Source organism: Leptinotarsa decemlineata, unplaced genomic scaffold (assembly GCF_025532065.1).
Source record: "Leptinotarsa decemlineata unplaced genomic scaffold, Ldec_3_MD MMD2_P_RNA_scaffold_14, whole genome shotgun sequence".
Classification (NCBI taxonomy): domain Eukaryota; kingdom Metazoa; phylum Arthropoda; class Insecta; order Coleoptera; family Chrysomelidae; genus Leptinotarsa; species Leptinotarsa decemlineata.
In genome coordinates, this window is record NW_027412528.1 from 6474792 (window position 1) to 6487772 (window position 12981).

Here is a 12981-nt window from a genome sequence, read left to right on the forward strand (position 1 = left end):
TAAGAAATATTGTACAGTAAATAAAAATTGTATCACGCAAATATCACAAGAAACAAAATACCTTGTTACATCATATTAAAAGATTAGACTCATCAATTTTCATGTATGATTCATATACTCATTCAGATCATAAAAACATCTATTCGAAAAAAATTTCTTCAATTCCACCTTGAACTTTTTTGGTGAAAGTTGCATTAAGTGATTTGGCAATAAATTATAGAGGTGAACACCCGCCCATTCTGGGGATTTTTTGTAGTAAGTGTGATTGAGTTTTGATTGATATAAGTGATGATTGTTTCGTGTTCTATACTGATGTATTTGAGCATTCGATGTAAGCTTTGTTTTTTATTATGAACGAACATAAGTATTTTAAATAGGTAAATGCAAGTGGTAGTCAGAATTTTATTTCTTTTAAAAGTTCCTCTACAAGACTCACCAAAATCTAAGGTTGCAAAGTGAAAGATCTAATTGAAGTTTGATAATGATATCTTATCAAATTAATGAAATAAATACACGCACACAATCAGTAGCTTGACTTCGAAATAAATTCATTAATGCATGTTATTATTCAACGATATTTTAGCGATTTTCATTCTTCTTGAAGGGTTTTATAGATGGGTGGAAAAACCGTCAACTGATAGAAAATCCTAACCTGGTTTGCCTAGTCTGATTTGATTTTACTGGCCGGGTATACAAAATATTGATGTGACTGGCAAGTTTGGTATTTGGGATACCGAAGGCACCAAAGGACCTGGCAAGCTGCAACGCAAGTACCTAGTACCTAGCAAGCGGGAACATTTTCTAATTGTATTAATAATTTAATATTGTATTCAGTACGTCTTCTTTTATTTTTGTATTCTATGGAAAGCTGAGATTTCCTCGTTAAAAGAATTTTCAACTTCACCTCATACTCCAATACGTGTGCATGCGCTTATGCTACGGTCGAGAGATAAAAGCAATACATAATAGATGACGGTTGATCTCTACTAACTATTGGATGTGGGAATATAAATATTTCTTTTTCAATATCATATACCAGATGTATGTTTGTTTATTATATTACTACAATAGATGTTGCTTTATCCTTGTTGTTGATTACTCGCCTGACCCATGGTTACCTGGAACAAATAGTGTATGAGCACAGCCTATTTACAAACAAAAACATTTAGAGAATACCATTCGGGAGTGTTCTGCTAACATAAAAAATGCCACGAAGTCTGAATGAAAGGACTATAATTTGTATAGAACGGGAAGGACGACATACTGAATGATGAATTCCAGTTCTTCATAAGATTATTGAGGTAAATTGTTTTGTTGTTAATTTGGTTATATTAATTTTGGTTATATAGACATCTAATGGTAAAATAAAGAATGTGAAATTTATGAAATTAAATCAAAAAGCGTTATTATCTGTTCGTTTACTACACCTAAAGGTGCGTATTCATTTGCAACGAAACAGTTCGAACGAACAACGCGCGCAGCGCGCGCAGAACAAATTCCCCTAGTGAGTACGTCGCGCCGAACGCGTCAAAGATATTCCGAGATTTGTCGGTAAATGTGATTTGCACAAAAGAAATTTATTCGTTCGCCGGTCTTCAGTTAGTACGGGAGTGTGGAGGATCACGCGCGTTTGTGGTTTTTTCGTGAGTTTTTGCTGGTCATATTATTTTATTAATTTGATATAAATAATATTTTAAAATTAATTGATATGGATTGGAGTAAGGAAAAATGTTTGGGACTGATAGATGAGCATGAAAGACAACTCGTGTAATAGGATCCAAAAAATAAATGTCATAATAAAATAAAAAAGCATGATGCTTGGGTGGCGATTTCAAATAAAATGGGGTGTACCACAAAAGAGGTGAGAAGTAAAATGGAAAGTCTTCTATCGAGTTTTCGACGGGAAAAAGCAAAAGGGACAGAATCCATTGGAACCGGAAGAGGTATTTATTCCAATTTTTTTTAATTTAAATGTTATTTTGAAATTAGTGTAGTTTCACTAAGTAAATAAAATGAAAAAACTTTTGATATGCAGATATGTCTATATTGATGCTTAGCTATTAATATGGAAAACTTTTTTATCAGCTTTACAAGAAAGGTATTCTTTATAAAAAGTTCTGTATATACAGGGTGTTCCATAAATTTCAAAATCTTCAATAACAGCTAATAATATTTTGAATGAATAGTAACGTATAGATTAAATTTTTTGTTAAAATGTAATTTTTACCCACTGTATGTAAATATTTTTTTTTGTAGGAAGAGAAGAAATATACATATCAAAATGGTATGCTTTCCAACGTATGGGTTTTTTGTAAGATAAGGATAAACCAAGACAAAACAGTAGATTCAGTTGAGGTATGTAAATCCAATCACAAGTCATGTTTGAAAATAATATACTTCAGATTCAAAACTAATTCTTAAACAAATATTGAGCAAAGCCATTACGCATTTCTTTAGCTATAGATGCCGATTTTTTAATAGGCAATAGTGATGTTTCTGAAGGTTTTTCTTGCCTCCAACTTCCAGGGATAAATTTGATTTGATCGTCTTCTTGGTCAAAACTTCCCGAAGGAGTGTAAATATTATTGGATTGGCGGCTTTTCCTCAGATAATTATGTAAACAGCAAGCCGCCATTACCACTTTTTGTGTTTTTTCAGGGCTAAGCAATATTGGCTTTCTTAGGACCCTAAATATTGTTGATAAAATTCCAAAAACGTTTTCCACTACCCTTCTTGCGCGGCTAAGTCGATAGTTAAATGTTCTTTCAGGAGTTCTTTTTTCATGTATTCCAGAAAAGGGCTTCATAATATGATACGTTAAAGCGAATGCCTCATCTGTTAGAAAAACGTAGGGCATTGGTTTATTCGAATTGGATAACGGAGAATCTTCTGGCAAACCGAGATCATTATTTTCTAATTTTGGTAAAGCGTTGTATTTTTGTATACTCCTCTATCTGATATCCTTCCTTGGCATCCAATGTCATTAAATATAAAATTGTAGTCGGCATCAACAAGGGCAAGTAAAACTATACTGAAATTCGATTTATAATTATAAAATTCACTTCCACTGTTAAAAGGGGCCTGTATTGTAACATGCTTGCCATCCATTGACCCAACACAATGAGGAAATTGCCACTTTTCTTCATACTGTCTACTAATCTGTAACCATTCTTCGGAAATGCTAGGCATCTAAAAATAATTTTTAACGTAAAATAACTCCCTTATTTGGCAATTTTTGGTCTTTCAACTTCTTTTGACGAGTTCTACAAGCCATTAAAATAAATGACTCAACTTTGAAAACATCCTGTATCGACTGAAGTATAAATCAGGCGAATCGTCTCAACATCTTGTGTTTTAAGCACTCCCTAAACGATCAAGCGGTTTGATCAAATGTTGGATCAAAAGTGTTTGATCAAACGTGTTTGACCGTGTAGAAACTTGTTTGACGTTTGAAACGAGGTTTGAGGTTGTTTGATAGAAAGTTTGTTTGACTCAAACGGTTGGAGAGGGGATTGATCGTCTAGAACGGTTTTTGTCAAACATTGCGTCAGTCACTAGGCGAAAACCATGGAGAGTGAATGTGAAAACTCGGAACGGGAATTTATAACCTTGTTAATTGACTCGTACCGCGATTCTCCCGAATTGTGGAAGGTGAAAAGCAAGGATTATTTCAATAGAAATTAAAAAAATGCAGCGTTGGGAAAAATCGTAGAGGCCCTAAAAGTACTGAAACCAGATTTTACAGTGAAGCTTTTGAAAGCAAAAATTAATAATTTGAGAACAGGTTTTAATAGAATGTATAAGGCCATCGAGAGGAAAAAAGTATCAGGAACGTCTCCGGATGACATCCCTGAATCGTCTCTGTGGTATTACAATGATATGTTCTTCATAAAGGATCAGTTGGAAATAGCAGCAACTGAAACTTCTGAGGTACGTATTTATATCTTCATTTATTAATTTTATTTTTATTGTACATGTTTATTAGTTTAGTATTACACGAATACAGTGGTACTTAACTCAAAACCTAAATATATATCAACACTAAATATTGTCACTTATTAATTGAGGCACTTATTTTGCCACGGGACTGCCCCAGAGGTGTTAAAGAACTCGCAGAAGTCGTCCCTTACTGTTTTTGCTAATACTGTTGCATTGCCTTTAGTCTTTTGAAGGGAAAGCATCTGTGGAGTGTCTTGTCTCCATGACTCAAGTTCCGTAGCACCAGTAGGAACGTCTTCATTGTCAATGTCCTGAGGTGGCAAATAGTTAGCTCTGTTTTTTGAGCATAAATAGTTATGCAAATGGCAACATGTCATAACGATTTTTCTAACTTTTAATGGCTCAAATTTAATGGGTTTTGAAATATTTTACATCTTTTCGTTAATATTCCGAACGCATTCTCCACGACTCTTCTGGCTCGGGAGAGTCTGTAGTTGTAAATCGTTTTATCATTTGTCAGAGCAGCCCTATTGTACGGTTTCATGAAATTAGAGTGAAGTTGGAAAGCTTCATCGCCAAGAAACACGTACGGACATTTCTTAGAAGTGCCTGGTAACGGTCGAGGATCAGGCAAGTTAAGCTGGTTCTCAGACAACTTGCGCCAAAATAAGGTGTTTTTCATAACGCCACCATCAGACACTCGACCATTCGCTCCCACATCCACCATCAGAAATTTGTAATTAGCATCAACAACAGCCATAAGCACAATGCTGAAATATCCCTTGTAATTGTAATAGTAGGATCCGGAATTGGGTGGTTTTTGGATTGCCACGTGTTTACCGTCAGCGCTCCCTAAGCAATTGGGGAAATTCCATTGTTCTTCGAACTCCTGAGATACTCTATCCCATCCATCTTGCAATTTCGGAACCTAAACGAAAAACAAGAAACGGTACTACGATTTTAAAGTTTACATAAAAATTACCACATTTAAAAAAAAGTACATATGACTTCGTATAGTAATACATTGTTTATATGCCTACATTTCGTAAGCGTATATGAACCGTATTGTACTTTTTGTTACAGTCACCGCTTGATGTCGACTCGCAGCTATCTCAAGATTCCGAAAGTACATCTCCTTCTGGAATTAATACAACGCCAACTTCTAACCCAGCCCCCCCTCCTCAAAAAAGGAATAAAAGGAAAGTAGTAGACACTAATGAGCAATTAGTGGGACTAGCCACCGAATATTTCAAGCGGCCTGAGACCGAAGAGGACATTATGGCCAAGGGGTGGGCTATGAAATTGAAAAAAATTCCTCCGGATCAACGACGTTTTGCGGAAAAAATTATTAATGATACAATTTTTGAAGCCGAAATGGGGACCCTAACAAGGAAAGGAGTGAAGTTTATTCGACCCTGGACACCTTCAACATCAACTTCATCATCATCGAATAGTTCAAATTGGCAAGACTACTCCAACTCAGCGCAGCCTATCTACTTATCGCATCCAAGCCCTTCTTTTCATCATGGGCAAAACCAAGACGATGACAGTGCGACAAATTTTTGTTCATTTACGTCAATGTGAACTTTTGTTTTTAATTGTATTTAACATTCATTATGCTTTTTCTTAATAAAATATAAATAGATGTACTTGACAAATAATTACCTGAATGTTGTTCTTCAATGCCTTCGTTATTGCCGAACAAGTTTCCATTATGATGGACTCTAGAGTTTGAGGTGCTATGGCGCACGTGAATTTTAGGTCTTCCAAATCTGCACCAGACGCTAGATACCTTAGTGTGATAGACAGTCTCTGGCTTGCAGGAATCGCTTCACGCATATTTGTATCCTTCTTCTCGATGTCGGACCTTACTAACTCCAGTAGATAATCGAAACTTTCTCCGTCCATTCTCAAAAAGTTCCTATAGTCGTCTGGTTTCGAAATCCGCAGAAAACGTATTAAATGGTCATGAGAAAAACGGTTTCTCATTTTGTACCACTCCTTGGACCACCGTCGTTTTCTTTTCTCTTTTTTCCGCTTGTTTAGGGCAACCAATGTTAGGGCCAGGAAGGCCAAATCAGTATTTGAAACCATAACGTGAAGCTCACAAAACAACACTGACAACTATTTAGCGAACGAACCGCACGAATGAACAACTAATAACAACTAAACAAAATATCTGATGAGGTTTGGTCAAATGTTTGAAGGCCTGCTTGATGGTTGTTTGAAGCGCGCGTAACGCGGCTTGATCAAACATTTGATCAAACCGCTTGATCGTTTAGGGAGTGCTTTAGGAAAATGATAATGCACTACCTTCTGAAAGTAATAAAGACGATATATACACTCACAAGAAACCGAAATACAAACTGAAAATGCGCCGGTATCTCCAAAACCACGTACACCTGCCATTCCTGTAAAGCAAATCCAAAAACGTAAAAGATTAGTTGAACCATCGCCATCGGTAGGAACTTCAAAAGTTGACCAAGCTTTAGGCTTTCTTAAAAATGCAGCAGCTAATAATGACCTTAGAGACGAATGTGGATTATCTGCTCAACATGTGGCTCATAAGCTAAGGAGCTATAATAAAATAACCAAAGCTATTGTGCAGCACCACATAAATAATATTATCTTTAGTGCCGATATGGGACATTATAACACCCTTTATTACATATGTGTAAGATTTTGAGGTTATCTTTATTTATCTTGTGTTCAGATTCTTGAAGATATTCGTACATTGTAGATTTTTTTACCAAACAGACGTGTTCACGCAGTCTTATATCTAAATTTCTACCGGTTTGGCCTGTATATTCTGCAGAGCATTCACCACACTCTATTCTATATATACCTGATTTTTTCATTATATCCCGTTTGATAGTAAAAACTAATAATAATTTAGATAGAACTTTATTCGAGCAGACTTTTCTCAGTCGAAACATGCAAGTCATTTTATCGATAGTTTAATTTTATCTTTCCGATCAACCGATTTCCCGGAGTCTTTGAAGTCCATTAGATACTCGTTAGGACAACAATAGGATTGCTCTGAGTTCTTGGGGTTCTTGTTGAAAACTCTCTTCGTGAGCAAAAAAATAGCAGAATCAATACTCCTGACCGCTCTGGATTGAATGATTCCGTAGTCTATCTCGTCTTGTGTTTGTAAATCTTTTGCTGGAAAAATCCTCACTTGTTTACTTTGTAGTAAATGTTCAAGAGGTAGCAAAAACGTATGTGATTTTCTGGAACTTCAACTAGCATTTCCTAATATGACTGATAACCAGTCCGTGCAAAGCTTATTAATAAATCATCTGAAAATGGAACTTTAAACGGGTGATGATCAACTGTATTGCCAAACATGCACCAAACTAACTGACTATCATAGCACCTCTCAATCTAATGATAACACTGATGATCTTCAAACATGACTCAACATCTGACGGAAGCACCAAACTCTTACGAAGGTTCGCAAGAGATGAACACTTCAATCTAGCAGACCACTATTATAATCTTCATGCAGTCTTGTTCACTGTGGTTCTGGCGTTGAATCTGATCATTATTACGCATTGGTCAAAGACGAAACGGACTGGTTTGTTTGACGATAGTCGTGTCACGAAGTGTTCTGGCGATGTCTTGAATTTATTGGAGCCTCTGGAGACACCCTACATTTTGTTTTATGAAAGAGAGGACATTGGCAGATCAAGATCTTCACATGATGTGGTGCTGCAGGTTTTTTCCGGATTTTCCTGCAGCTGAAAGAACAAATGCGCCACTAGAATCAATGAATTCGTAGCGCGAATTGATTTTTGTTGTTTCATAGTTTCATGATTTGTATTACTTTCTTTTTTAATAAACTTCATAGTGACAAAAAATGGTATCCATATTCAACTACTGCGATATCGTTTATGGCCCTTGTCACGAACAAATCACAGCATCAAGAATACAGAGAATTCAGAATGAATGTACAAGATTGATTTTCAGTTTAAAATTCAGAGAATGTATCTTCTGAATGAGAAAAAAACTTGAAGAAAAACTTTACATGTAAGTAGTGAATACGAGCAATAAACAGTAGCATAACTTACTTGAAAACCTAACCATGATATCAAAGCATTGTTGAAGACTGTAGTGGAAACTATCTCAAAACCACGTTAGAAATGAAAGATTGGACTGAATAATTAGTACAGTTGCTGTATCCCTAAATAAGTTCACAATATAAAACGCCATGGCTGGAAATGATGGATTGTTTAAGGAATAACGAAAATTGATACGGACTCGGAAATTTGAAACTCCGGATGTTATGGTCAATGACTTCAGGTCTTGCAAGCGTTTTAGTAGAATTTTTAGGAGGAACAGTTGTTTTGCACAGTAAACATCAAAAATTATGTTTTACAAAAAAACAATGTCTAATGAAAAATAGAATACAGATTGCTCATTGAAAATTATGCATTATCAGTTATACATTATATGTTGAATAGCTAAACCACATTACGGAATGATATGAAAAATCTATTTCCTTGTTTGATGAAAGTTAGTAACCATTTTTTTTCTTGAACATGCCAACCTTTATAGTGAAATAAATGAATATAGTTTGTACAATAGCGCATCAATGTGTAAATGACACCTCTATTTTTCAACTTCATATCTCCCGTAACCCTTTGTATATGTTTGGAGGTGGCTACAGTGTCACCTTACAACGTCAACTTCAAAGTTTAAAGTCAAAATTTTTGACGTTTTGAGAAAAAATATGTATGTTTTCATGCAGAGTGTTACCTAACTACGGTACGAAATTTCAGAGGGTGATTCATTAGGTCGTTTTGAGAAAAACATTTCCTATGAACATGTGCGGAGTTGCTTCGTTTTTGAGATACAGAACTTTGAAGTTAAGAAAACGTTATTTATAAAGCCATTTCAGCGTTAGTAAGATCATTTATGACGGAATCAGTGCTAATTGACAGCTCTGACTTTTACTGATATGACAACACTATTAATGTCAGCTGGTCTCCAAAGCAAATTTTCATGATATGCAAAGTGGATTCAATTTTTAGTTGATTAATCTAAAAAAATTAAAAACTGCAAGTCAGTGAAGTGTTTTTTTTCCAATATTGTTGACTGTGGTGTCCAGTGAGTTGGGGCTGGATGAGCCCTTATTCCTTCAAATATCTGTAGCAAATTTCAACCGAACAACCAATACAACACCTTCCAAAAAGTGTAAATTGTCTTAAATGTGCTGTTGCTATGCACAACAATAAATTGAAATGTGTTTCAAATTATTCATCAGTCATGTCACAAAAGTTCGAGCTTACAAGCTGTCGGGACAAGTGTCTTGAGTGCGGATTTTTTCCACCAGTTAAATTGGATAGGAACAGCCGTTATGGATTAGGACTTTTGGGATTGTATGGATGCAATACAATCAATAATATAACTGAAGCTAATAATTTAGTGAGTTTCAGAATCAGTAATGACAACTCATCGATACTCCAAAAGTTTACAATTGAAATTGGCCATACCGCCCTACCATACGTTCCTGGCTTATCAGAAAATATAGTCAATATCCTTAAAAAACAAAACATACAAACATGTTACAAATCTTTTAACCTAACAATAAAACTTTTCACTTCACTAAAAACCAATGTTCCTGTAATGAAACAATCCAACTTGATTCATAGTATTCCATGTTTTAACTGCGATAAAGTTTACATTGGGATGACGTAACAATTATTAAATAACCGACTAAATGGACACAAACATGAAAAATTCTAGTACTGCTCTAAACAAACATATTGTTACTGATAACCACAACCCAAATTTTAATGGCACCAAAGTTTTTAGCGTATGAACACAACCATGATAAAAGAACTATAAAAGAAATCATATATATTAAAAAATCACCAAACACTATAAACAATAGAACAGATATCAACAATCTCAGCCAAATCTACCACACAGTTCTTTACCTTCAAAGATATCCTAACAAGTCAACCACACTTCATAATAAAACTACCCCTATTACCCCTACACATAGCAAATAAACATTCCAATAAAATGTAAAAAAAGACCCAATCGCAAAACAAAATTTTATTTCGATATTCTGCAGAACTGAGACACGCACTGATATACATATGGACACACCGTTTTCCATCAACTATAACATCAATTTTTCAAATGATAATGTGGAAAAAAGCCAAATATAATAATGAAACACCCTGAAACACCCAGTATTCAGAATTCCATCTTTTAATATTTCAAGTTCATAGACATCGAAATTGATCCGATCACAGGATATAGAATATAAAACAATCTCCAAATACGCAAACTTACCTTAGTACAGTGACCGGATCAAAGTCGCAATGTCAGCGGATAATTCTTTATAAATATTGAGGGAGGTCAAGATCATTAAAGAGACATTTGGGTATCGATTGATTATCAGCAATGCGGCACATCTCCTTCTCTTCGATCCTGCTGGTGGCAGTATAATGTAAGTTTTTGGTGTTTTAATGTATTTCTTTTTAATAAAATTTTTGAGTGTGAGTTTATTCAAAGTATTTTTTCCGTTTTTTTTACAATAAATATTTAATTAAATTTTCAAATAGTTTTTTCATTATTTGGATGGATGAATGAACAGGCGCCTCTCTCGTTCTCGGGGGCTTCATTCTTCATAATGGGCTTGTGAAGCTAATTTTCCAATACAAAAAGTTGAATTGATCAAGTATAAATAATATTTTGTGGTAATTAGCTAAAAAGTTAATTTTTCTTGTGTTTTACAATAATGAGAGAATTTGATAGTTGTTTCATCCAGTAAAATTACAGTTTTTCCTCATTTTCAATATACTTCAAATTATTGGTTTTTTTTATTTTTGTTCTATCTTTAGCTTTGAATGCGTTATGAGTTGGTTTTTGTGCTTTAATTGTTTTTTTTTCAACTCTCTTTACAACCTATTATTTCATTCAATTTTCCATATGTTTCCCTTCTCCTCAAATTATGAGTGATACACTTTCTAATAACTGTTCATCAGCTTAGAAAGAAAAGTATTACTGAAGTGGAGCAATCATAAACAATATCTGTTCATTCAGCTTCTTATGATTGCCAATGGAATAATTCGACAATTTTTTTCATTTCTTGTCTGTAAATTTCTTAAGTATGAGCGGTACATTTTCCAATATCTGTTTCACCAGCTTGGAACTGTACTGATGAGATTGGCTAAACGTATGGAATACCTGTTCATCCAGCTCCTCACATGATTTCGAACTATTGCATTCGTATCTGACTTTTGAAAAATAAATGATACACCTACTAATATCTGTTACATCAGCTTGGGAATGTGTATCATAGTATCAATTAGTTGAATTCATAAGATATTCCTTGTTCATAATGATCCTTCAACAATTTATCAGTAATTATTAAAAAAATTCCTTGTCGCCGACTACGTCAGCTCATTAAGATATTGATATATTTAATATAATCAATAAGAATATTGACATAAAAAAGATTTCCATTTTTGAGTTTTATTTGCTTTTTGAAAGTTGTTTTTCCCGTAATCGATTCATCGTCCATATCAATAAGGTTTATTTTGTAACACGCGTATGTTTTCTGATTTTGCTACTCTTTTATAATCATTAGAGAGAGTTGTCATATGTGATTGACGTTTATATTTTTCATTTTTATATTTCATCTGCTGTTTTCATTGTAATAATTTTCAATTCAGTATAAGTAATATTTAGTTGATATAACGGCGTGAACAAATAATAATATCCATCTCAGCGAACATAAATGTGCTCCAAATGAAATTCTTATCGAATATGATCTATTACAGCTACCTTTATGAAAAACGTCCCTGGCTACTATTTTTGCTAACATAACACAAACTAATTGTTCGTCACATAAGCTGTTGCCTGATTTTTTTTATAAAAAACCGAAAACTTTGATACCATTATGAGTAACGGAAAAACAAAGTGAACTATGAAAATACAAAACTTTGTCGTGAAACAAAACTAGTTTGAAATTTCACGAGCTCCAGTATAAGGACCGCCCACTTAGAATGAACAATGCGAAAATGTGGAAAAACATTGGTTTTCCCAAGATATTTCAGCTTAGTTTCGAAAATTAAGATATGAAATGTCGTTTCCTAAGCGATAGAAAAATATTTTGCAAGATTATTAGCCTTCGCTAATTTTTAAATAGGGAAAAAGCTGATTTTACGGAAAATGGCTTTTTCAGCTAGACAGGGAAATCGTGCTTTCTTCAAAGAAGCATCGATAGAGATTCTTAGTAGCCATCGTTTGATACCTCGATCACGTTTCCAGTGCTCGTGGTTCAATTTTTATTAGCATTTGAGTTCGAAAAATGTAAGATTTTTCAAACGCATATTTTTGCAAGAAGGAATAGGAATATCGAGACGCGGCATAATACTTTTTGTCTCAGGATGCTGAGTTCTATATGAAATCAAGGAAAACGAAAATTCAGGTTTTTCGTGATTTTCCGAAGATTTCCGAGTGAGGCCGAAGACTGTTAGATTTCATTTATCGTACAACGCAAATTGAGGAAGCGAAACGAAACATGAAAAGAATGAGACAGAAACAGCGGCATATAGACGTCAATGGAAATTAGTAGAGCGGTATTCCCACTTCAAAGCCCAGCGCCTGCATAAAAACAGGTCGTAAACGCTGGCAAATCCATACGAAATGAGTTTTTTTCGTAGTGGAACTATTGAAAGTAGGTCAGTCAGGATCGCACGGCTTTTGCGATCTCTGGTTGGCTGAAAGTGGCGCGGAAGAGAGCCCGTTTATTTAGGATAAATATGCGGAGTTCCGTGTCACGATAGTTAGTCGAAGTTTGAACATTCAGCGGGTAGCAGCAATTTTAAGAATCCGAAGATTTCTTGGAAGTTTCAAGTTGCGGTCAGGATTTTTTGAATGAATTCGAGTCTCTGGTTCTTTTCAGAACTAAATAGAGACAAACACATCAGAGGAGTCATCAGGAAGCTGCGGTTAACACTATATAGCCAATTTGGAGGAATTTTTACTGGAATTTGGAATTCTCAGGATCCCTTGAAA

The 12981-nt window shown here is 34.7% G+C and overlaps 1 protein-coding gene across 1 annotated transcript; it reads right to left on the minus strand.

The window, feature by feature from the left end:
• Positions 1-2376: 2376 nt before the first annotated feature.
• LOC141482369 (uncharacterized) lies at positions 2377-12229 on the minus strand. The gene is made up of 4 exons (XM_074175468.1): positions 5569-12229; positions 4342-4867; positions 4131-4270; positions 2377-2950 (listed from the first exon to the last, which is right to left on the minus strand). Exons 1-4 carry the CDS (start codon positions 6031-6033, stop codon positions 2411-2413), a joined length of 1671 nt encoding a protein of 556 aa, XP_074031569.1. The 5' UTR covers positions 6034-12229; the 3' UTR covers positions 2377-2410.
• Between the last annotated feature and the right edge of the window lie 752 nt (positions 12230-12981).

Coding starts and splice junctions, on each gene's coding strand:
- LOC141482369 (XM_074175468.1), bottom strand. CDS start 6,033: ATGGTTTCAAATACTGATTTGGCCTTCCTGGCCCTAACATTGGTTGCC. Junction 4,271..4,341: donor TCAAAACCCATTAAATTTGA/GCCATTAAAAGT, acceptor CAAAAAACAGAG/CTAACTATTTGCCACCTCAG. Junction 2,951..4,130: donor CAACAGTATTAGCAAAAACA/GTAAGGGACGAC, acceptor GATATCAGATAG/AGGAGTATACAAAAATACAA.